General features: G+C 38.0%; 1 protein-coding gene across 1 annotated transcript in view; it reads right to left on the bottom strand.

Annotated features, from left to right (window-relative positions):
* Positions 1–1,841: 1,841 nt before the first annotated feature.
* Positions 1,842–26,282, bottom strand: part of LOC110680456 — a 61,507-nt gene continuing 37,066 nt past the window's right edge. Inside the window, exons 3-4 of the mRNA XM_021856260.1 lie at positions 18,140–18,227; positions 1,842–1,990 (exon numbers count right to left, since the gene is read on the bottom strand). Coding sequence (XP_021711952.1) covers positions 1,946–1,990; positions 18,140–18,227 — 133 coding nt within the window. The 3' untranslated portion in view covers positions 1,842–1,945. The remainder of the gene's footprint in view (positions 1,991–18,139; positions 18,228–26,282) is intronic.

Genomic DNA, 26,282 nt, shown 5'->3' with positions numbered 1-26,282 from the left:
CGCGAAGCCCTAGCATTTGACACCGGAAAGGGTGGTGCTATGGGCCGATTCTAAAATCGTGCTGTGTTGGATAAGAAAATTGAACTTGAAGACTTCAGTGTTTGTGAGAAACCGAGTGATGAAGATCCGTAATTTGATGCCGAACGTTAAGTGGAACTATGTAGCGACCAAAGAAAATCCGGCAGATTTAGTGTCGCGAGGTGTTTTTCCTAACGAACTAACGAGATGTACCATTTGGTGGACGGGTCCTGCGTTTCTTCAAGTTGCAGATTACGAATCTAACAGCGTTGAAGAGTTTACTACTGAACAAGCCGGTAGCAGTTGCTGTCGACGCCGACTTCGAAGAACCTGTACCTGATCAGGTAGCGAGCGTTGCTGTAACAGAAAACATAATGTACAACGTTATAATGAATTCAAGCAGTTTGAGAAAGTTGCAACGACTGTTTGGCTATGTGAAAAGATTTATTTTCAATTGCCGAGCATTGAAGCGTCAACAAGAGCGACGATATGGATGGTTGAGCAGTGTTGAACACAACGAAGCTTTGCTTGCAATTGTGTTTGTTGTCCAGCACTGTGAACTCGCTGATGATATTGACCAGATTCAGAAACAGAAACCGGCCAGTAGAGCGTTGAGAAACGTGAACCCGTTCTACGACAGCTGCGAGCGATTACTCAGAGTTGGTGGTCGGATTAGGCATTCTGATCTACCAAGGGATCAAAAGCATCCAATGATTCTCCCGGAACGCAGCCATTTCACAGACATCCTCGTTGAAGCGCTACACGTTGAAAACTTGCACGTCGGCCTGAACGGCCTCTTAGCCATTGTGAAGCAACGGTTCTGGCCTATTAGTGCAAAGAGAGCAATTCATCGAGTTCTGCGTAAATGCATTACGTGGTTTTCGCACTAAACCTCCAGAAACGCAACAGTTTATGGGCGATCTGCCTTCCTGTCGTGTAACTGTAGCTCAACCGTTTTCAAGAACAGGAATTGATTATGCTGGGCCGTTTCTGCTAAAGGTGGGTGCACGCTCGAAGATCAAATTGAAGGCATACGTTGGCCTATTTGTGTGTATGGTCACTAAGGCTGTACACCTTGAATTGGTGTCCTCGTTAACGACGGATGGTTTCATTGCGGCTCTTCATCGGTTTGCTGGACGCCGTGGCAACCCGTCTGAAATTCTGTCAGACAATGGAACCAACTTCCATGGTGCCGATCGTCAACTCACGGAATTAGTTACACTTTTGAGATCTCAGGTTCATCAGCAACGGGTCAACGAATTTTGCCAGCCAAGAGGAATTACTTGGAAATTCATTCCCCCACGCGCCCCGCACCATGGTGGATTATGGGAAGCGAACGTAAGTGTATGAAAACTCATCTTTACAAGATATTGAACGAGAGTTATCTTACATATGAAGAGATGAACACCTTGTTGGTTCAAATAGAGGGAATATTGAATTCTCGACCCTCATACAGTTAACCGACGATCCACTGGATTACGAGGCTTTAAGCCCTGGCCATTTTTTAATCGGCCGCGAACTAACTGCTGTTGCTGAGCCAGTCTACGAAGATCTACGCGAGACAAGTCTGTCACAATATCAACTAGTGCAGAGAAGGAAGCAATGCTTCTGGCGTCGATGGTCAAGCGAATACATAACCAGCTTGCAGAGACGTGGTAAATGGTATAAAGAACTGCGGCATTGCGAAAGGGTTTAATGGTAATACTCAAGGAAGACAACATGCCACCTCCAATGTGGAAGCTGGGTCGCATTGAAGAGGTATTTCCCGGCCCCGACGGTGTAATTAGAGTAGTTGATGTGCGCACAAGCAGCGGAGTTTATCGACGAGCTACCACGAAGATAGCAGTTCTACCCATTAATGACGAGGTGTAACGAGTATCGTGGATTGAGGGTATCCTGCGAGTCTTACCCACCGCGGGGGTGTATGTTACGAGTGAAAACGAGCATTTCTTTCAGTTATAAACTGGCCACCCTATACAATTGAATTTATTAGTGTGAGTAATAGAGGGGTCAGTTACCGAGACAATTTTTCAGTTTCTTTGCGTACAACGCCGTGATCAGTACGCGTATTTTATCGCTAAATAAAATTGTTAAAAATACAGTCCACAGTGCTAATTTCACTTCTATCCGAAGGAACAGCGGGTTAGATATGAAAACAAGGATAAAGAGAGAATAAATGTTAGTGATTGTTACATGCTTTATTGCTGCATTGGCCTACAATGAAATCATAGAAAATTCGCTCTTTGGATTCCCATGATAACAATCCCCATGCAGCTTACGAAAAACTCCATGGCAATGATCACTGTACGCCATGTGCGGCATTCAGGACATCTCAACAATACTGAGGACGAACAACAAAAAATGAATCCAAAGAGCGAAAACCTCAATGCTTCAATGTAGTACAATTCAGCTTTAATGCATGTGAGAAGTTCTTGGTGATATTCTCACAACGGCCATTCAGAATGGTTCGACGGATGTAGATAAAAGATCATTATGATAAAATTAACCGCGACGACATGTTAGTGAGCTCAGAACGATTATTGTATTTGCAACTGTTAATTTCGATAATTAAACTTAGGGTAGGTTATTGTATATAACTTTTAAGATAAGCAGGAGTAAAGCACGAACGCGAAGTAATGACCTTCCATCCCATCTTCAAGTGCTCCCCACAAGCACAACACTTCATTCTGGCACTTTAGAACGTCCATGTTGTAACTTGTTCACACAAGAAATCTGCCTCGACCGAGTTGGCAGAACGCTCCCATACCCCTTTCTGAACCAAAGGACAGGGATAAATTTCCATTGCCAATATAGAGGAAGTAATCGATTCCCTCGCAGGTTCTCAATATTTTACTCATTTGGATCTGTCACAAGGTTATTACCAGTGTGAATTAAAACCGGAGGACAGACCCATTACAGCGTTTGCGACGCCATCCGGTCAGTATCAAATGACCAGGCTACCGATGGGATTAAAGACAAGCCCATCATCCTTTTCTCGATTAATGACAGTGGCAATGTCAGGATTAAATTTAACTAAATGTTTAATTTACCTCGATGATATTATTGTGTTCGGATAACATTTGACGAACACAATAAGAATTTGATTTCTGTTTTTCAGCGACTACGAGAAGTTCAATTTTGAAACTCAACCCCGCTAAATGTAATTCTTGAAGCAGGAGTTGATATATTTAGGACATTTTATTTCAAAGGAAGGTGTACTACCTGATCCACAGAAAATTGAAACTATTTAAAAATTGGAAGAGTCCTTCATCCTCTTGATGAAGTTAAGAGATTTGTAGCTTTTGCGAATTACTACAGGAAGCATATACGAAATTTTGCTAGTTTGTGTTTACCATTAAATTATTTGACTGGAAAAGGAATAGAATTCAATTGGAGTGAAGAATGTGAAACTGCATTTCAACAATTGAAAGAGCGGTTCATCAAACCCTCTGTGTTAGATTATCCAGATTTTATCGAGAAAAACACATTTAAACTACACACTGACGCATCTGGTTACGGAATCGGTGCAGTATTAAGCAACAAAAATGATAAACCCATATCTTTTGCCAGCAAGGGTTTAAATAGTGCTGAGAAAAATTATTCAACAATCGAAAAAGAACTGTTGGCCATAGTCTGGGCAATTCAACATTTTCGTGTTTATTTATATGGACGAAAATTTGAGTTGTATACCGATCATAAACCTTTAGTTTACCTTTTCACTTTAACGGATCCTTCGAGTCGGTTGACGAAATTTCGTCTGGCTCTCGAGAATACAATTTTGAAGTCTTCTACAAGAAAGGTTGTGAAAACGCCGTGGCGGACGCGCTATCACGTATTTCAACAACCGAATTGAGAGACATGCCACGAAAAACTCAGCAATGAGGCATTCGTAACAACCCGAATGCAGGCGAAGAAGAAAAATACTAATTCTACTAAAGAGGTGATCAATGGCCATGACGCTTCAAGTAGAAAAAATAGTTCAACTGATAATAAAACAAACAATTTTCTGATAACGTTACATGGATTCCTGAAAGAGAAGAAATTATAATTAAACCAACAGATACCTTGGAATCGTTACGGCGAACAAGGGAGGAACTTGGTTCAATATGTAAAAAATATAGTGTCGAAGAAATTATATATTCGAATTAACGATGATTGTGCGCACAAATTTTATGAAAATATTATGCAAAATGATTTAGCGGAAAGGGTACCCTCAATATTGAAAATTTCAGATAAAGTTAAAGTCATCACTGACGACACTACGAAAAAGTTAATCCTGAACGATTATCACATATTGCCTACTGCAGGTCATGCAGGTATTAAACGAATAATTAACACCATTAGGCAGAAATATTATTGGAAAGGCATTAACCAAGATGTTAGCAAAATTTATAAAATCTTGTAAAAAATGCCAGAAATTTAAATCAATCCAATGTTGCGAACCACCAATGATCGTAACCACGACAGCTGAAAGTGCATTTGATAAAATTTATTTGGATTTAGTAGGTCCACTTATACCCTCTGATGGATATGAATATATATTGACAACGCAGTGCGAACTGACAAGTTCATTACTGCAACACCTATTAAGAACAAAACAACAGAGACAGTAGCTGAAGCATTTGTAAAAAGCGTCATTCTGAAATATGGCGTACCAAATCGTATAGCATCTGACAGAGGAACTGAGTTTATGTCGGATTTGTTTTCCTCAGTAGCAAAACTCTGAACATCGAAAAATTAAACAGTACCGCGTATCACCATCAAACGATAGGTGCATTGGAAAACAGTCATAAGTGTCTTGGGAATTTTCTGAGAAATTCAATGCGACAATAAACTGTTTTCCTGGTCAAGTTGGATTCCTTATTATGAAATTTGCCTACAATAATACTGTTCATTCAACCACTAACTATACACCTTTCTACCTTGTATTCGGAAAACATTCCAAGATGCCTTCCAATTAGCAGAAGCAACTCCGGAACCAGTGTATAACATAGACGATTATAGCAAACAGATGAAAACAAAATTGCAAATTTGTCACAAAGAAGTACAGGATAGGTTAATTCAAGAAAAAACCAAGCGAACAGGTGAAATCAATAAAACTGCGAAGCAGAAAATGTATAGTAATGGAGATCTTGTATGGGTAAAAAACGAGACAGGAAAAAAGTTAGAGGCAAAATTTAACGGACCATACGAAATTTTGGAGATTTAGAACCAAATGTGAAGATTTTAATTAAAGACAAAGAAGACATTGTACATAAAAGTAGGATTAAACCTTTCATAAGGCGTGTGGTGGATGAAGAATTAGAAGAAGAATAAGAAGAATTAATATACAATCCAATTTGGAATTTTTGAAGTTAAATGTTTGTGGAGTAATCAGTTCATACATACTTTGAGGAGGTGGTGTCGGCGATATGAGGTATCAATGACATATTGTTTTGAAACATCATGTTTACAAGCAGTTAATGATTTAAATTTCAATTTAGGTAAATATCATTAGGTATTCAAACAAGTATCATAACGTATTCTTTATATATTTGATAAAGCATTAATATTTTTGAATTTTCAACTAATAGATAAAAATTTAAAATAAAATAAATAGGGCGTGTGGTGGATGCACCCCTAACTACGCCTATGCGATGAGGTGGATCGAATTACGGACGACGGGTGTTATGCTTCGCGAGCATAAACATCCGTCGTTGGAGAGCGATAACCTACCACGTTGCATACGCAGCAAAAATTGTGCATCGCGACCACACTCGATAGAGTTAAGTTTTGAATTTGAAATATATTCTTGCTCGAGACCCCAACCAAGTAGGTTGAACATTTAATTATATCCGAGACCCCAGCAATAAGGCAAATCACATCATCGAAATAATTAAAATAATTACAGCGCTTGTACCAACTTACGATGGTAATGGTGAAAAATTAGCAAGTGTAGTTGGAGCGTTGAATGCTTGTAAATCACTAATTAATGAGGCAAACAAAGAAGTGGCTATTAATACTATATTATCAAGACTTGAAGGTAAAGCTAGATCAGCAATTGATAATCCCTGGCCACGATCACAGGGTTTGACGGTGCCAAAGTAGAAGGTGCACCATAATAATACCCGTCTGTGAAACATATCACCTTCCCAATACTTTGGCACACCTCCAACGGTTCATGATTTATCATGAAACGGCTGCATTCAGGCAGAGGATCTGTTAATATGTTTCGGCATATTATCAGGTCCTCTTCGAACCGAGGGACCGCCAGGGCTCATTAGTTACTTATAAACCAGTGCTGGTTGTTGATGTTTCAGTTCGTTTACACGAGCTGTAGCATCCTTTGTACTAATCAGCAATGGTGGTTAAGTTTCGAAGCCAACGTGTGATAAATCGTTTTATAATACAACATAAGAATGGGTGTTTGGTGGAACTGTGCGTTACACTCGTCGTTATTAAATTTAGTGATTGTGATGGTGCTAATAGTGATTTTATAATAAAATCTAAGGTGATGAAAATTTAAAAATGAAAGTGGAAGTGATTCTGATAGTTTTGTTAAAAATATAATAATAATGATGTGAACTCTACTAATTTAACAATGGCCATAATACATTGTGCATTTGTGCAATCATTTCTCTGAATATAAATTTTATTGTCTAGCTCTTCAAACGTGCATGATAAAAGTGTTAATAATGACAGCAAGTGCAGAAGAATGGATCGAAGTGATTTTTTTACGGTAAATTTCTTGATCATAGTGCTAAATCGTAGTTTGAATAGTAATGACTCTACAGCAACAATATAATGATACATTTAAATTGAATATCTTTTAATTACTTAGTAATGGTAACAGATGGTAAATGGTAATAACAATGAATTTATATGAAAATGGTGTGATGTGAAAGTGATATAATGGAAAGTATATCAGAAGTGTATTACGAAAGTTGATGAGTGATATATGTTATATTGTCGAAAATAAAAGTGACGATAGTGAGTGATGAAATGAAATGGGGAATGAGGACCTTTTAATAAAACTATTTCGTTCTTCACTTAACCACTCTAGTAGCATTTCAGGCCTTATCATAGTTTGATAGTAGTCTGAAATACTAGACTGCAAAACTACGGCAAGGGCTGATTGCTGCTAGCGTACACAGTGACCATTTGAGCAACATTGCTTAGGAACGTCTGTGTGATGAACGCAATAGAGGATTATAAAAGCAAATGCTGGGAAGGAGCTTAGGGCAGATTAAGAGTGCCAGTACTACCCCTATCGCTAACCAAAAAAAAAAAAAAAAGACTTGACTTGAAGGTAAAGCTAGATCAGCAATTGATAATATTCCCCAAAACGTGGAAGAAATCATACGAAAATTGAACGACAAGTGTAAAGGCACAACAACTCCCGAAACTGTTGTGGCTAAATGAACGCCACAAAACAAATTGGCGAAATTACAAAATTTACTCAGGAAATCGAAAAGCTTACTACTGAGCTAGAACGAGCTTACATAAATGAGCAAGTTCCAGTTGATACGGCTTCAAGAATGGCAGTCAAAGCAGGAGTAAAGGCTCTCGTATCAAGTGTTCGAAACGACGAAACAAAGTTATTGTTGAAAGCCGGACAATTTACTTCCTGGCATCAGCAATAGAAAAAATAAATGAATACGAACCACAAACATCCACCAAAATATTTCATATTCGTTCAACAGACCACAAATTCTCTAGATATGAGAATGGTCCGTCCAGAGGAAATGGACGTGGCAACTCAATGGCCATACAAATTACAGGGGCCACAGACATTTCACAGGTCGAGGAAACTTCAGAGGGCAAAACAGATTCCAACGAGGCTTTTACCACAATCAATCCAGAGGCAATAACAGAAGTTATTACAATAACTTTCCAAGATTTTACTACAACTCAGTGAATCCACAAGCAGCGCAAGCTGGACAAGTACCATTTACGAATCAACAAAGTGTAGGGTGGCCATCTCCTGAAAACTCAAAATCAGGACATTTAAAAATTTTCACAACCGGAAACTTTGTAAAAAAAAAGCATTTCAATAGGAGCATCTTCTTCTTCTTCTTCTTCTTTCTGGCGTTACGTCCCCACTGGGACAGAGCCTGCTTCTCAGCTTAGTGTTCTTATGAGCACTTCCACAGTTATTAACTGAGAGCATACTATGCCAATGACCATTTTTGCATGCGTATTATCGTGTGGCAGGTACGATGATACTTTATGCCCTGGGAAGTCGAGAAAATTTCCAACCCGAAAAGATCCTCGACCGATGGGATTCGAACCCACGACCCTCAGCTTGGTCTTGCTGAATAGCTGCGCGTTTACCGCTACGGCTATCTGGGCCCCATGTTGTGGCCAAATATGAGGTGGAGCTTTCAAAAAACCCCACTGCCAAAGTGAATCAAAAGTGCCAAGAATAGGATCCGACCCTACCTGTGCAAGTTCTGGTTAAGCTCAAATACCAAATATGACTTCATATTTCAAATTCCTAATAGCATTTTCAAAGATTTTTTAGCAATTTTTAATGTCGGGGACAGGTAATGTAAAATCACGAGACGCTTCTGTTTAACAGGTATGAGTATACGTACAAATTTAGATATCCCACGAAAATCCTGCAGATTATTGCAGCAATTTACCGATGATTTAAAAAAAGGTTAATTGTCTGATCATGATTTCGCTAGGAAATAACTAAGAATGTCAAAAACAGCCAAGTATATTTCATAGAGTCTAATAAAAACTTAAATGAAATCCACCTAGAATCTTTTAGGAGATTATAAGACAAAATAATGCCAAGAATGCTAAAAATCTTTTTACGAATTTCATAAAAAAAATCTTCCGTTAAGTTTCCATAGAGATCTTGTAAGAGATCGCTTAAGATCTCGCCAGGAATTCATGAAGAGTTCTACAAAATATCACTCAAAGTTTTTGGGAGAAATCCGTCAAAGATTTTCTTTGGAAACCGACAGTTTTTTCTACACGATTCTCCGAAACATTCGTGAAGGATCTCTTCAGAAACTTTGATTAGACGTGGTATGTGGCACGTGATGTTAGATGGAGGAAATCCCTCTTTGTGATGCATCAAAATATTGAAACGAAGGTAGGAAATTCCGTTGTTGCTACTATCTGTGTTGAAAAAGCAGGAAAAATCTTAAAATATGAAAAAATAAATCAGGACGCCTCAAAAGAAGCTCAAAATCAGGACATGTCCTGCTAAATCAGGACGGATGGTAACCCTAACAAAGTGAGTTGGGGTTTCATCAACCCACCCAATTCCAACAACAACAGCAACAATCAACCAATCAAATTCCAATTTCACAACTAGTATCTCGAAGGTAAACAAAATATTTGCAGTACATGCATCGTACAGTAATTTCGTAACGCTAAAACTAGCCGCATCAAAAACACACAGTACATTTTTAATTGACTCTGGCGCAGAAATATCTTTGATCAAACATATAAACATTAACTCTAACGAAATCAAACATATAAACATTAACTCTAACGAAACCAAAATAACAAATGTAGTATAGCAGGAATTGATTCGCATACTATCGGAACTCTAGGCACCATATCTATTTTTATACAATTGCCTATTGCAACTAAATTACCACAAAACTTTCAAGTACTACCAGAAGACATACCTATACCAACAGATGGAATTTTGGGTCGTGATTTTCTGGTCAAATTCAAATGTATTATTGATTATAACACATGGATTTTAACCGGAACTAATGACTCAGAACCATTCGAATTAATTATTGAGGATAATTTGAGAGGTGACCTTGTTTTACCTCCACGTTGTGAAGTTTATCGACAAATCAACACACAAAACATCAACGGTGAATCTTTAGTTACATCCCAAGAAATCAAGCCAGGAGTTTTCTGCGCTAATGCGATTATAAATACAGAAAATCCGATAATCAAATTTATAAATACAACAAATAAACCGATTGCAATTCAAAATACTATCCCAAATGGTCTGAAACCATTAAAGGATTAAGATATTTTCACATTTAATCAGAATGTGGACACAAAAAAATGAAAGAATTAATATACCCTTTGAGGAATTGAATTTAAACAAAACGATTACCGATACTCAAGTCAGAGATAAATTAGCTACACTATGTGCAAAATACAACGATATTTTTGCATTACAAACCGATACTTTGACACACAACAACTTTTCTAAACAGAAAATAAATCTAAACGACAAAAGTCCTGTTTATATTAAAAAACTACAGAAGTCCAGAAGTACACAAACAGGAAATAGACAATCAAGTTAAAAAACTATTGAATGACGGTATTATTCAGCACTCCATTTCACCTTATAATTCTCCACTCCTTCTAGTGCCGAAGAAGTCAACAAATTCTGATAAAAAATGGCGTTTAGTTGTCGATTTTAGACAACTGAACAAGAAAATTATTGCCGATAAATTTCCTCTTCCAAGGATAGACGAAATTCTTGATCAGCTGGGAAGAGCTAAGTATTTTACCACACTCGACTTAGCATCGGGATTTCATCAAATTGAACTGGAAAAAATATCAAAAATATATACAGCATTTTCGACAACGTCTGGTCATTTTGAATTTTGTAGGTTACCATTTGGTCTAAACATTTCTCCTAACAGCTTCCAAAGGATGATGACTATAGCTTTGAGTGGTCTTCCGCCGGAATGCGCTTTCCTTTACATCGATGATATTATCGTTATTGGATGTTCGATAAATCATCACTTATCAAATTTGGAAACAGTTTTTAAAGCATTACGAAAATATAATTTGAAACTTAACCCTAATAAATGTCATTTTTTCTGTCCTGATGTCACATATCTCGGACACCATATCTCAGATCAAGGAATCCAGCCAGACAAATCAAAATATTCCACTATTTTAAACTATCCAGAACCGAAAAACGCAGACGACGTTAGAAGATTCGTTGCGTTCGCAAATTACTACCGACGATTTATACCCTATTTTTCAGATATTGCAGCACCATTAAATGCATTGCTAAAGAAAAATTCAAAATTAGAATGGAGTCCAGAATGCAAAAAATCATTCAAACAATTAAAACAAAAACTTTTATCACCTGTCATACTCAAATTCCCAGATTTCACAAAACAATTTATTCTTTACACGGACGCATCAAAAATTGCATGTGGCGCTGTCCTTACACAAAAGCACGGTGATATTGAAATGCCAATAGCCTATGCGAGTAAAACCTTTACTAAAGGTGAAAAAATAAATCGACCATTGAACAGGAATTAACAGCCATTCATTGGGCGATTACCCATTATAGACCATATTTATGCGGTAGACGATTTATCGTGAAAACTGATCATCGTCCACTTGTATATTTGTTCTCGATGAAAAATCCATCTTCGAGATTAGCACAAATGAGACTAGAACTAGAAGAGTATACATTCAATATAGAATACGTGAAAGGCAAAGAAAATGTCAGCGCTGACGCTCTATCGCGTATTACTATTGATTCAGATGAACTCAAAACAATACCATGCCTCCCAATTCAAACAAGATCTATGACGAAAATACAAAAGAATAAAACGAATATTGATTCATCAGCAACTGAGATTGATCACCTCAGAGCTTATGATTCAGTAAATACCTTAGATGCATTTAAAGTACCTAAGATAACATTTGAATTGATAAACCAATATACAATCATACGAATTTTATCTAAAAACCTGAAAATGCTTATTTCACAAGTGAATTTAGCTTGTCAAAATGGTGGAACTGATTTAACATATTATCTGCAGATAATAAATGAAATGGCTCTAAAGTCAAATATCAAAACGCTAGCAATAAAAAAACAATGACAAATTATTCAGTTTTATACCACAAGAGGTATTTAAACAAGCATGCAACAGAATATTGAGTGACGTCACAATTATAATATATGAGCCGACTAAAATTATTACGGACGATGAAACAATTCAACGAATAATCTCTGAAAACCATAATACGCCTACGGGTGGTCATATTGGTATATGCAGATTACTTAATAAACTTAGATCCAAATACTACTGGAATAATATGAAAAGGACTATTACAGAATACGTAAAACAGTGCAACAAATGTATTCAAAATAAACATCGACCTAAAACCAATGAAATATTCATCGAAACAACAACCCCGAGTAAGTGTTTTGACATAATTGCTATAGACACTATCGGACCTATAACAAAATCAAACTTAGGAAACAGATACGCCTTGACCATTCAATGCGATCTGTCAAAATATATTATTGCCGTACCAATACCAGACAAACAAGCAGCGACATTGGCAAAAGCTTTAATGGAACATTGTATTCTTATATACGGATGCCCAATACAAATCAAATCTGATTTAGGCACCGAATATAAGAATGAAATATTCAGAACTATGTGTAAATTACTAAACATAGAACATAAATTCTCGACAGCCTATCATCCTCAAACCATAGAGCTTAGTGACATTTGAACACACGTAGACTAGCATACGCTCGTTATACACAGTTTGTTTTTGTTTTCCTCAAAGAAACTTGCACACGCTTTCCAGACTCATCAAAATTCATATGGAAATATTACCCAATTTGAAAAATTTATACCCGGTTTCTGGGTGTTTTCGAGACTGAGTGCATATTGTTTTCCTCTAAGGTTCACAACTACATCTACACAAGGGCACCCATACCATTGGGCGTGATAATCACTATAGGCAGTCTGGAAAGAAATCACCGCTGTCTTAATGAATATCTAAGGCATTTTATTAATGATCAGCAAGATGATTGGGACAATTGGTTGATCTACTATACCTTTACTTATAATAACACACCTCATTCGGAACATCTGTTCACACCTTTCGAACTAATTTTGGGAAACAAGCCAGATTACCAACACACTTTTCAGAAACAGTTATCGTAGACCCAATTTACAATCATGAATCATATGTAACGGAATTAAAATACAAATTGCAATTGATTAACAACAAGGCGAGATTAATGTCTGAAAAAGCCAAACAAAATAGATCTCTTGTACAGTCAAAACAATCGAAACCAATACAAATTACAATAGGAGATAAAGTTTGGTTAAGAAATGAAAATAGAAGAAAATTAGACAAAGTTTAGTCAGGTCCGTTTGAAATTATCAGTGAAGATCATCCAAATGTCAGAATCAAAAATTTTACTAATGAAGAAACCCAAATAGTACATAAAAATAGACTAATAAAAGTATAAAAAAAGGGTGTCCTACGTTAGGCAGAAACACGAAAGGCGGAAACACATAAGGCGGAATTTCAAAAGGCAGAATTAACAAAAGGCGACTACACACAAAAGGCGGAATCACGAAAGGCAGAAACACGAAAGGCGGAATCTCGAAAGGCGGAATCACATAAGGCTAATTTAAATTAGGCGGACTTTTTGAACCAGCAGAGCAAACGGCCGGCCGTTTGCTCTGCTGGTTCAAAAAGTCCGCCTAAGTCAGTCCCATCTGTAAAAAGTAAGCACTGAGAAAATGGGCTGTGAAGTTTTCAAACTCGTTTTCCATACGGATATTCAAAAAATTCCAGGTTAGGAACATTTTCCAATCTTAATGAAACTTTCACAACTTGCTTTTCACTACGAAATCTTTCCGAGAAAAATATAATGATGACAAGTTACATTTTGTATTCCACGGTGTGAAAGTCTGTAGTGGGACTGACATGTGATTACTTTTCATTATGGGACAATTTGACTTGCTGTTTTTTCCTATTTTTTCCGAACAAATCATATTATTTTATTAGCGCAGCTGAAAGAGCATTGGAAGAGATGTTGAAAACTGAACTCAACTCAATTTTGACGAAAATGCAGATGGGACTGACTTGCGATTCACGGCAGTATAACCACCATAACTGTTACACTTTTCCTAGGTCATTCCTTCTTCTTCCTTCTGGTGTTATGTCCCTACTGGGACAAAGCCTGCTTCTCAGATTAGTGTTCTTATGAGCACTTCCACAGTTATTAACTGAGAGCTTTCTTTGCCGATTGACCATTTTTGCATGTGTATATCGTGTGGCAGGTACGAAGATACTCTATGCCCTGGAAATCGAGAAAATTTCATTTGCGAAAAGATCCTCGACCAGCGGGATTCGAACCCACGACCCTCAGCATGGTCATCTTGAATAGCTGCGCGTTTACCGCTACGGCTATCTGCCCCCCCCTCCCCCCGGTCATTCCTATCCACCTCGAACAAATTTGTAAAAAAAATGATCTAGTTGTCCGGATGGTAATGCTATGATAGGAATGATGTCACATGTTCACAAATCAAATTTGAGTTTCACAAGTAAAGTAGAGTAAAGAGTATGATTTAATAGTTTTGTATTCTGTGCAGCTCTCCAAAGCATTTCTGTTCCATGACTCGATGTTTCCATGAGCCAATGCGAACATTTGCGAGACAAAGTTTCAAATGAGTAATTGTTCTAGCTGTTACGTCTGTTTTTCTGTGCCATAACATTAAGGTGAAGATGAATCGAAGCAAAGCCTCAAATTTTCAAGAGCAGCTGAAAAACTCAGCTAGTGACCAATCGATTATGTTTTCAGCTCAAACGGATGTTTGGTTTTTCAGATTTGTGCTCCTGAAAATTCGAGGTTTGGCTTCGATTCATCTTCACCTTAACGCGAATATGAGCAGCTTGAATACCACTAGCAGCAATATTAGGTGAAAAAACAGTATATGTTTCAAACAAGAATCAATTTCAACTGGCTCTTTAGTTGCTCGTGGCGCCAAACATATTCAAGGTAAAAGTTCAGTTCAGAAGTTCAGAAGTTCAGAAAGAATAGCCGATGATTAAAAGAAGGAAAAATCCCTGATAATGTATTAGATATTTCTTTCCAAAGAATAGACTATGCCCATCATTCGGGCAAATGTTATTTTCGAGCAAGTGTCTTTCGGGCTAGTGACGTAGAATTACACGATATAAGAATGCGAAAATGACAACTTTGACAAAGAAAGCTCTGAGGTAATAACGGTGGAAGTGCTCATTTAACTCAAGCTGAGAAGCAGACTGTGTCTCAGTGGGGGCGTAGTGCCAAGAAGAAAAAGCAATAAAATTGGCTAGATTTCTCGAGAATTTAGCGCAAACCTAAGGCTGAAACAGTCGACAATAAATAAAAGAAACAGAAACAGGCGCCGGATATTTCACCTAACATCAACCTGGTGTGGGAAGATATTTCTTGGTTATAGTGGCTAATACCTACATATAAATTGAAAAACAAAAAAACACCTTTTTTCAAAAGTAATTCTAAGTCCGCTTAGAGATTTTGAAAACGTCGATATGAATAGGAACCTAAACAGCTCAATCTAATTATCGTTTGGAAGCTTAAGTAAGCATTTTGAAATCGTTTTTGAACAATTCCGCCTTTTTAGATTATGCCTTATGTTATTTTCCGCCTATTGTTACACGTCTAAGTTAGTCTGCCTTTTGAGTTTCCGCCTTTTGTGATTCCGCCTTTCGTGTTTCCGCCTTTCGTTAGGGTCCCGAAGATCATCCAAATGTCAGAATCAAAAATTTTACTAATGAAGAAACCCAAATAGTACATAAAAATAGACTAATAAAAGTATAAAAAAAATAATGTAAAACGTACTCTATGCATAAAATCAAAAAATAAATGTTTTTCAAAACTTGCACACATATTAGTGATGAACAATGTAACTGTAAACCTAGATAATAAATCCGAGCCTAATCTCTAAAAAAATAATGAACAAGAAAAAATAAGTGAAAAAAGAGATAGGTCAAAAGTCTAACCTTTAGGTTAGACGTGAGAAATTCAGCATTAGCTATTAATTAGTAATACATTATTATTAGTAATATTATGAATTGATTAACTTGTATTTAAAAGAAAAGAGACAATTGGATGTACGAAATATTATACAAAATTAGCTACATTCCAATTCAATTCATTACGCTAATTTTTTCCAAAAAAGGGAAGGTGTTACGTGAATACCTATCACCCAACAATTCAAGTCATAAACAAATCAAAGTAAGTCATTAGCTCCAAACAAGAAACGTTGTAGATCAAGTTACACAAAACAGAATAGCAACCATATGCACCATAAGCTATACGCATCGAGGCTACTGCACTCGAGTCTTCCCCTATTCCTTTTTCCACCCATATGCAAATGACTTTACATTGCGCATATCGGGTTGGACCACCAAGGCACCCAAATTGCCGACCTTGCGAAGATGCACAAATTGTTCGTTTTGCAATCCAGTTGTCTCATTCTAACTCATATGCAATATAGTATAACCCAAATATTGTCAGACCTATATAAACTCAAATAATCGAAATACAAATCAATGTTTGACTAGCAATCAACTGTGTAAGATCAGTCTCTACTGGTGACTACTTTCGTAGCTCACCATAGTAGGGATACTGAACTAAAAGAAAAGTCACAGACAAACAGACGTCACACTCTCACCGATGTCCATCGACCACCTTTTTAACGACCGATTCAAATATATGGTAGGTGGCCAATCCCACCACTCGCAGCGCTCGCATCGTTTTTGTTCGCGTTTGACGTTTACACACTACCGCCATCTGTTGGTCCATCGGCCAAACACACCGATTTAAGCATTGGGCGTACATGTCATCGTGACTATGATTTTGATCAGGATTTGTTCTAAGTGTTACGTCTGTTTGTCTGTGGAAAAGTCCTTCTCCAAACGTGTCCGCGTTACAAACCTGCAACAAGTTGGTTGAGAACCTTTCCAACAATTCTGTGAAATTCTACTATTTTAATTAGGTATCAGTTAATAGACTCTAAATTTATGGATGTTTTAACATAGGCACCGTGTATAAGCTGATTTACAATTGCTATGGAGAACTATAATCAAAATATATTATTTAGTGATTTTTATAGATAGGGAGCCGGATCCTATTCTTGGCACTTTTGATTCACTTCGGCAGTGGGGTTTTTTGAAAGCTACAGAGCTCATATTTGGCCACAACATGCGTCGTACTGATGTGCTTCTTATTGCAAAGTTGCAGACAATTTGGTTAAGAAAAACCCCCCATGCCAAAGTGAACAGGGGACCGACACGGCTGTCATCCTGCATACATTTCGGCTCTTCCTCACATCGTTTTGGTACTTCGCGTTTTGGTACCTACTTTCTGGTCGGTTTGCCCTAACTTTGCTCCTGATTTTCGAGCATACGGCTCATACGCTGCTAGTGCTAGATTCTGGCAATTAAACATATCGCATTGAATCGTCGTATTTGACGACGCTTTTTATTAGTTCACCATTTTGTTTAATGTTTTACAGCATCATCCTACCCATAAAAACATATGTTTTATCCCTCCCAAAATAATCAAAACAAGAACACTGGACGCCATATTGAATTGATGTTGAGTTGGTAAATATTAGCTCATGCCACCCCCCTGAAAGTGAATCATGGAAGTGCCCAAGTGGTTCTGCACCCTATCTCCTAAAAATCCGGTCACGAAATGTGTATCTCCAAAAATTTCCCATTTTGGCGCCCCCTATAGCCTGGCGGCCTTAGCGAGTGCCAACCTGGCCAATAGCACGCTACGGCACTGGTTGCACCTTAAGCACCGCCAACAAATTTTCAATCGGAAGGATTTTGGCGCGCTCGAACTGACAAATCCTCTGTTGTGGTGAAACTTCTTCCGTCAACGTTATGTCGGACTTTTTTCGAAAACAGTCGAGATAAAAGCCGAGCCGGCAAAGCAATGACCGTTAGTTCGTTCAAAACTTCGCTTCGGAAGTCCAACCGGCGAACTCCAGATTGGTGCTGCGAAGTCAATACCTAGCTTAATACTTTAAAATAAGACGCATTAAAAAGCGATTTTATTACTCTTATTAGCAGCTTATTACGTTAGACTTTTCTTCTAACAACGTTGAACCGTCTGAGTTTTTATCACGGCATACAAATTAACAAGGCAGGCTCTTTACTGATGTAAACAGTCAAGTTTGCTTGTAAACATGTGACGTCACTCCTATCATACCATATACCTTCCGGACCACTAGATCATTTTTTTCGCAAATTTGTTCGAGGTGGTTAGGAATGACGTCGTCAAGTAGCTGTCAGTTTGCGGAATATATAACCTTCTTAATATAGTAAACCGTGAATTTTTATAAATACATACCTTTAATTCGTCACCACCGTTTTCATTGAGTACCAAACGAGCAGGAGCATCTTGAATATGAACCAAATCGTCAATTTTGGTTTGAGTTCTGAAACGATAAAAGAAAATTATATTACATCGACAAATTGTTGTAGATCAAATCGTAGAAGAGAAGAATATCTGGGTAATCCGGAATTAGACTCCGGATATTTAACCCTAGTAACACACATGTTATAATTAAGGCATATCAACTGATATATGACCACATTTGGTCATATAATAGTTATTATGCATCAATTATAACATGTGTGCTACTTGGGAATGGTTTCACCCCAAATCGGTGCGTCACAAAAGTGTGGAGTGAGCACAAGGTGTGATAGCAGCTTAGGGTTACGTCGAATCCTGAAGGTGTTTTCGGTGCTAAAGTGCAAGGAATAAGTGCATCAAATACGTCAAGACGATCCGATGCAAACTTGCACTTTTTCTGCGCACTACGACTTGTGTGGTATTCCAATTTGGGGTGAAGTGCGCAATATATTTTTATTCCCTGTGTGCCCGCTTAACTGCCCATATGGACCACTGCATAACTGCATATGGACCAGCCCCATGGCAAGGGACGACTTCTAGCGTAGTCAACATCTCGATGTGTTTACCCATTTTCGGGTAAATTGAATCGAGAGTGCAATCATAGTGCGAAGTTTTGTTTGATGTTTATGATCCTTAGGGCCAATTTCTTCACCTTCGCTTAAGCCGTAAACCACGTTTACCCATATGGTTAAACTAGGTTTAATGCCTAAGCGGTGGTGAAGAAACCGCTTATTAATCTCACAAGCGTCGCAATAAAATAACTGATTGCTTGATTGGATCCTTGCAGGATGCCTTTAAATGTTTGCTCTCCTTCCAAAACCATCGAAATATTGGGTGATATGAATAAAAAACGTTGAACTTTACTACATGTAGCATCTACTCAAAAACAAAATCCACAAAGTTTACTACACTTTTGGTACGAATAAAAAACTTTTCGAACATGTATTGCGATTTTTTTTACCACTTAGACTTTGATGATCTGAATTTCGTCTTTCTCAGATTTCGCCTTCGATTTCGCTGCCCCTTTTCGATCACCGCCGCCCATGCAATTATCCTGATGTTCATGACAGTTCACTCCGGCCGGCTCAGTGTTTACCCAATGAGAATATATACCGAGGTGGGGAAATGACATTTAGTGTGCGTGACATCCGTGTACGGTGCAAAATGTTTCACCAATACAAGCGAGCGAGCTCCTATAAGAAGACATGTAAATTAGTGACGTAGTTATTTTTGTTTACGTTTTTTCTCTTTACTAATACACAGCCATTGCTTCTTCTTCCACACCTTAGTATATATTCTCATTGGTGTTTACCATTTTCTCTTTGTTCTCGACTCACCAGCTGGTCTGATTTACATAACAAAACCAGCTGGTCTTCCGATGTTTACAGTCATCGTCATTGTTCTAACCTCCAGCTGGTGTGTCGAAACCAGCTGGTAGTGTCAAAAATCAAGGATGAAAGGTAAATGGTGTTTGAAAATGTACCATCAGTACATTATTGGCAGCCAATGAGAATATATACTAAGGTATGGAAGAAGAAGCAATGGCTGTGTATTAGTAAAGAGAAAAAAACGTAAACAAAAATAACTACGTCACTAATTTACATGTCTTCTTATGGGAGCTCGCTCGCTTGTATTGGTGAAACATTTTGCACCGTACACGGATGTCACGCACACTAAATGTCATTTCCCCACCTCGGTATATATTCTCATTGATTGGCAAATAGAAATAATAATCCATAGAAGAATAATGTTGCTGATGTTCCCTTTGTTCTCGCTCAGAAACATGTCGGGTACATAAGTGTCAAACTGCATACATTTTCGCGTTGACATTTATAGCCCCGCCTATCTCCGCCAGCAAAAGATGTTCCTGCTGCGACGCCAGCGACATTCTTCTTCTATGGTTTATTACTTCTATTGATTGGCAGCTTCTCAATTTCGTCATGAAAGTCTAATCATTCGTGAAAATTACAATAGGCAAATATTTTCAAAGCTAAACGATCACTCCGACATCTGGCGGCTAATAGAAGAACCTTCAAAACAGAGGTTGGGTTGAGAACGCACCGTGTGCAGCATAGAAAGGAGCACACAATTTAAACTTTTTCTCGGAATAGTTATTTTGTAGACGATCAGAGAGCATTGAAAAACATAATAAACTTGTTTTCCAACGAAAATGTACAGATCCGGTCAGTGCTCATGTACGATTAGTGGGATAAAATTGGAAAATTGGTGTTTGGCAACATAGGTTATAAACTTCCGGATTCTTTGTTAGTGGTTAAATTTGTTGTGAAATCACGCGTATCGCAAGAATAATGGTTCTAAATGATTATGCCAATGGAAAATAGTTCAACAATCGATTGATTATTACCCAATTTTTGGGTTGAAAAATTGAATTTTGGACGTAAAGAAACATTTTCAGTGACATTTCTTTCATTCTTCCCCAGCGACCTCTATGATGGTGGCGCATTATATTTGCCTATAGGCAACCATCCGATTATAAACGATGATCCTAAACTCTTGATCCGCCTTAAAAACGTGAGGAGAAGGCAATTTCAACGCACACGCGATCCTGCTTTGAAAATTATATGGCAGGATTTGCAGAAAGAAATCAAGAAACGTTTTGCAAAATTAAGAAACAAAAATTTTGAAAATAAGACGTCAGAATTGGACCCTGGCTCTAAGCCCTAATAAAAAATAGTTTTCTCTCAGTAGTGCTACTATAGGAACAATAGGTTTACCACAGACAACCAGACGTCACACTCTCATCATTGTCCATCGACCACCTTTTTAACGGTCGATTCAAAAATATGGTAAGTGGCCAATCTGCCACCCGCAGCGCTCACATCGTTTTTGTTCGTGTTTGACGTTTATACACTACCCGCCATCTGTTGGCCCGTCGGCCAAATACACATATTTTAGCATTTGGCGTACATGTCCTCGTGACTATGATTTTGATTGAGATTTGTTCTAAGTGTTACGTCTGTTTGTCTGTGGGTTTACTATAGGCGCAAGGGAGCTCAAATTTTAAGCAAAACTAATTATTTCGATCATTTTTTGAACAAAATCAAGCTGTGTCTCAGTGGTACTTAGATAAATAGCTGATCTTCATGTCAGAAAATATATTGAAAAGATTTATAGCCAAATGGCCATAAAAAGCCACTAGTGCGACTATAGGGGACTGTCCACTAAGGGAACACTGACCTATTATATCAAAAACTTAAATTTAAAAATTAGGTCCATAAATGAACCTTGATATTTTTGATCATGTTTGACGTTCGCTTAGACGACAAAACACAACAGGGATTTAATAGTGATCCTTTATAAGAGAGATTCGCGGAAGCTGACATTTCTGTCAAAGTGTGAGCCAATCGAGCAGCGAGAACTGTCAAAGCGTGAGCCAAACGAACATGCGTTATGTTTGTTTTGAACTTTTCTTGAGGTGTAATGTAATCCGCTTGAAATTATTTCAGTGAAAGTTGTTTTGCATAGAGCAACAATAATGGATTATTTTGCTCTTTTGAATTTTTGTCAATGCGATTTATTGCTGTTGTTTTTTTCTGCTGTTTATTTGTTTGGTAATGTAGCTCAAAGATCTATAACGAAACAAAATACACTCTTTAGCAATGAGGAAGTCATGTCAGTGTTACAATATTGTTCTCGACGCTGAGCCAACTCAGCACTGTTGGTATGTTGCCAAATCATTCCATTTTACTTCCGCTTCCGGTTATCACGCCCAATAGTATGGGTGCCCTAGTGTAGATGTAGTTGTGAACCTTAGAGGAAAACAATATGCACTCAGTCTCGAAAAAACACCCAGATAACGGGTGTAAATTTTTCAAATTGGGTAATATTTCCATATGCATTTTGATGAGTCTGGAAAGCGTGTGCAAGTTTCTTTGAGGAAAACAAAAACAAACTGTGTATGACGAGCGTATGCTAGTCTACGTGTGTTCAAATGTCACTAAGCTCTATATAAAGGATCACTAGGATTTAAGTTTTAACACTGGGGTTGTTCCTATCTGACATTTCGGAAGGGACACGTGTAACGTATGTTTTATGCTCTTAGCATGCAACAGCTTAAGCGCCACTCTTTTTCAAGAGGCTGCTGATGCTGATTTAGAGGCCCGGCTTAAGGCTCTCTTCAGGGCGGGTCAAAAATGCTCAAACACGACGATCTCAAATAGCGATTACGAAGGGTCAGCTGTACCTTTACAAATTCATTAAATCAAACGCGATTCTAAAGCCAAAAGGGAAATAAATTATTAAACAAATGCAAGATCAATTTACCCCTATCACCCTAAATGAAGGCATCAACTCTAAAAATCCAATAATGAACGACTATCTTATTTTAAAGCTTAACTACTCTGTTATACGCGTATATTCGAATTCAATTTTAGCTTAAAACTAAGGTGACGTCACACTATGTACATTTTCATTCTTCGAGCTCATAAAAGAAAAACGGAAAATTCTGACCTGCTTCGGTGGGGTGGGCCACCCTACGGCGTTAAGATGCCACGCCTTTGCTCCAACGATGACCGATCCTTGATAATTCCGAATCAAATCTCAGCTCGCATTCTTCGACAGATTCACCTCACTGTGGCACGTCTATCAGCGGTTGTCAACCACTGCTCACCATCCGTTTGTGTTATCAGCCGGAGCTCCAACCAAACGACCAATCGGCATGCTACGACGTTATCACGCTATACTCACGAACAGCGCCGGCGTTACCTCGAGTCGCTGGTAGCCGACATCCAGGGGCTTAGAACAGTTGAGCATAGACTCATACACGAGCTTTCACGGTGTAGTTGTAGGCTCGAGCGGCAGTGTGGAGAGTCGAGGTGGGCGAAGGTGAATCGGTCGCTTCTCGGCGGGGCGGCGTGAGCAGATGTCGTTCAGTGAGAAAATCCCCTACGTGCTTCCCAGGGCCGGATTAACTGCGCGGAGATTGAACGCTGATTCACGATTTCGTAGATTGGCCAGCCCAGCACTTACACCCACGCTGAACAGTGGGTGAAATCTGTTCAACGGACAAAAGTTGTATTATTTTCGCCAGACGTTTAACTTGATGCACCTTACCCAACTTATTTGTCTCAAATCACACAGTCTTGAATCGCTTTTTACCGAAGTACGTTTGGCCCTAACTATAATTGAATAATTTAGTATTCACAATTTACATCGTTTCAGATATTGTTACCTTCGATTACAATTTAGGTTTTCGCAGCGATTTTAGCCTTCATAAAATTTAACTGTGGTTTGCGAAGAGCACAAGTTTAAATAATTTAAAAGTGACTATTGACTTGGCTCACACCGAACACTATCGAACTTGTTGAGATGATGGTCTTCACTTAAATAAATCAAAAACCCACGCTAGCTATTCTGCAACTCAAACAAAGCCTATGGCCTTGGAGGTTTAATAATTTGCACTCCCTTTGTTCTTCAAATACCGTATTGGGGCTGTCTAAAATTCATGCGAGAAATTTTGTACTAGCGTATTTTGACTCTTGTTTTGCCCATCTTTTATAAAATACAGCAACCACCCGCAACCGTAATGAGATCGGCATGGAACTCACTGAATTAGTTCACGCGCGAGCTTTTCAGAAATCTCTCTTTGGAGAGGAGACGAAAGCAATCGCAAGAAGAGCGTAAAACATTGTTGTCTCATTAAAGTTTCGGTCATGAAGATAACGTGAATTCACAATGTGCTTACATTCTCGCCGATGCTGATCAATAAAAATTTTTGAAATATTAATTTCAAAAATTTTTAAAAAAGGTCAGAATATTTTAAATATAATCTTGTACAGTGATTAAAATTTTAGAATCTAATTAGAAAATATATTGATTGTTCTCAAACTATTGATTCAACTAATCTAATTTATCATATATGCTACCACTAATACTGCGTAATTTTGTTCCTATATACATTTATTTTTTTCAATTTAGTTATCTCTTCCGGTTTTATTTCATTCTGTTTGAGATAATTTTTATTAACTTCAGAAAAATCTGAAAAAATACAACATTCCGAATTACTTCAGAAAAAATCTGAAAAATGTAAAGAAACCCTATTTACTCCGGAAAAATCTGGAAATATTCTTTAACTTATTACCAATTTACTCCAATCAACATTGGAAAACAACAAACCTACTTTAAGGCTATCTCTAATCAATCTATACTAGTCATTCATTGCATACTATGCAACTTTGCTTTCACGCCCTACTTGATCAAAACGAAACAACACAGCAAAATTAACTAACTACACACTCAATCTGTTCGGTAAAAATAACTGGGTTTTGGAACTACCGAAAAAGTCAGTAAACTAAAAATAAATGTCAGAAATTGAAAAACAGAGATTTTTTACTGAAATTTTGCAGAGAGCTTTCTTTTTATACCATATATTGATAAAAAATATAACATGGTGAAATTTGCTTTTCAATTACGCGTGGCGACAGTTTTCATTTTACTGACTTTTTCGGTAGTTCCAAAACCCAGTAAAATTTTACCGACCCCAGTAATTTAATCTAAGTGTGTATGGTCTCTCATTGAGAAACGTCAAATGCGAGCATCAGCTCACGGAGAAAGCAAAACTAATGTTCAGCTGAGCTTTTGTGGAGAATTTGATGTCAGAGAAAAAATTAACTGTGCAATGGTGAAAACATCAGAAGAATGTCTTGCAACAAAATCATCTTTAATTTACATCTATTGGAAATCTTTAACGGAATACTATTGCTGATAAGGAAACGGAGAAAATAGTACTACTGTGGTATTATTGTGAATCTACTTTTCAACAATGGAATCATCTACAACTTCATTATGGAATAACATCTATCAATGGAATACCGCATCAATGATTTGGCTGTCGGAATGAAGAGCGATTGTGACATCACAATCGACGAATGTTTAGTTGGGCTCAAAGTTTAGCCGCTACATGGGCTTAGAAAGATCGGAGCAATATTTTTCGATTCCCAGCGACGGAGGCAACACGAAGGACTTCTCAACGTCGTGGTTTAAATTCACCTCGAGTGAGTGTTTTGTGAGGCTGATATCCAATCGTTAGCACAGCACTTCTGGCAGTCATAGCTTGTCGTTAGGCTCGCTTTAAAAAGGACCCATGGTAGGTCCCAGGGATTCGATCTCCATTGAGATTCTCTAGGACATAAGTATTAGTACCTAAAGCTTCTCGTACCCGAACCTTGGTAAATTTTTGACCGAATTTACCAACAAAAAGCTTGCTTTTATCCGATAGGTGGACGTTTTTCTTGAAGACGATTTCTCCTGCCTGAAACTGATGTTTTTTATTTGCCCGTAAGTTGTATGGAGTGGAGTACCTTTGATACGCTTTCAACAAGTTTTCGCGAACAATTTCGAATAACTTCTTCTGATCCTCACCGAGAGGGTACGTCAAAGAGTCTCGAGGATCTGAGAGGTTTCGAAGGTATTCATATTCGCGACCTGAGCTCACCATATTTCGGCCAAAGTTCAAAAAGTATGGCGAATAACCAGTACTATCATGAACTGCAGTACGTAGTGCACTGGCAATCTGAGGGATTGATTCGTCCCAGTTTTTGTGAGATGTTTGCTTATTTAGGGCACACCGAATGGCAGTTACTATTACTCGGTTGATCCGTTCCGTCGGATTTGGACTGGGGTGATACACTGAGAGGTGCCAATGTGTGACGTCATATTGTTTCAACAATTTAGTGAACTGATCTGACAAGAACACCTTGGCATTGTCGGTAATACACACCGAAGGTGTGCCAAACAGTGTAAAGATGTTATTTTCAGTAAAAGTGCATACTGCAGCTGCGGTAGCAGTCCGCATGCACTGGACCATAACGAATTTCGTAAAGAAATCGGTGACTACTAACAGCCAAACATTGCCCTTTTTTGAGCGGGGATATGGCCCCAAGAAATCCATTGAAATAAGCTCCCACGGTCGGGAACACATTTTTGGTTTCCCGCAAACCGGAGTAACATTAACATTCGGTGTCTTTGATTCTTTGCAGATCTGACATCCAAAGCAAAAACGCTTGATGTCAGTCGACATACGAGGCCAATAATACTTTTCTTTGATTTTTGCGAGGGT

Source organism: Aedes aegypti, unplaced genomic scaffold, assembly GCF_002204515.2.
Source record: "Aedes aegypti strain LVP_AGWG unplaced genomic scaffold, AaegL5.0 Primary Assembly AGWG_AaegL5_hic_scaff_1426_PBJ_arrow, whole genome shotgun sequence".
Classification (NCBI taxonomy): domain Eukaryota; kingdom Metazoa; phylum Arthropoda; class Insecta; order Diptera; family Culicidae; genus Aedes; species Aedes aegypti.
Note: the sequence above shows the minus strand (reverse complement) of the source record. Positions and strands in the feature narration are given on the sequence as shown.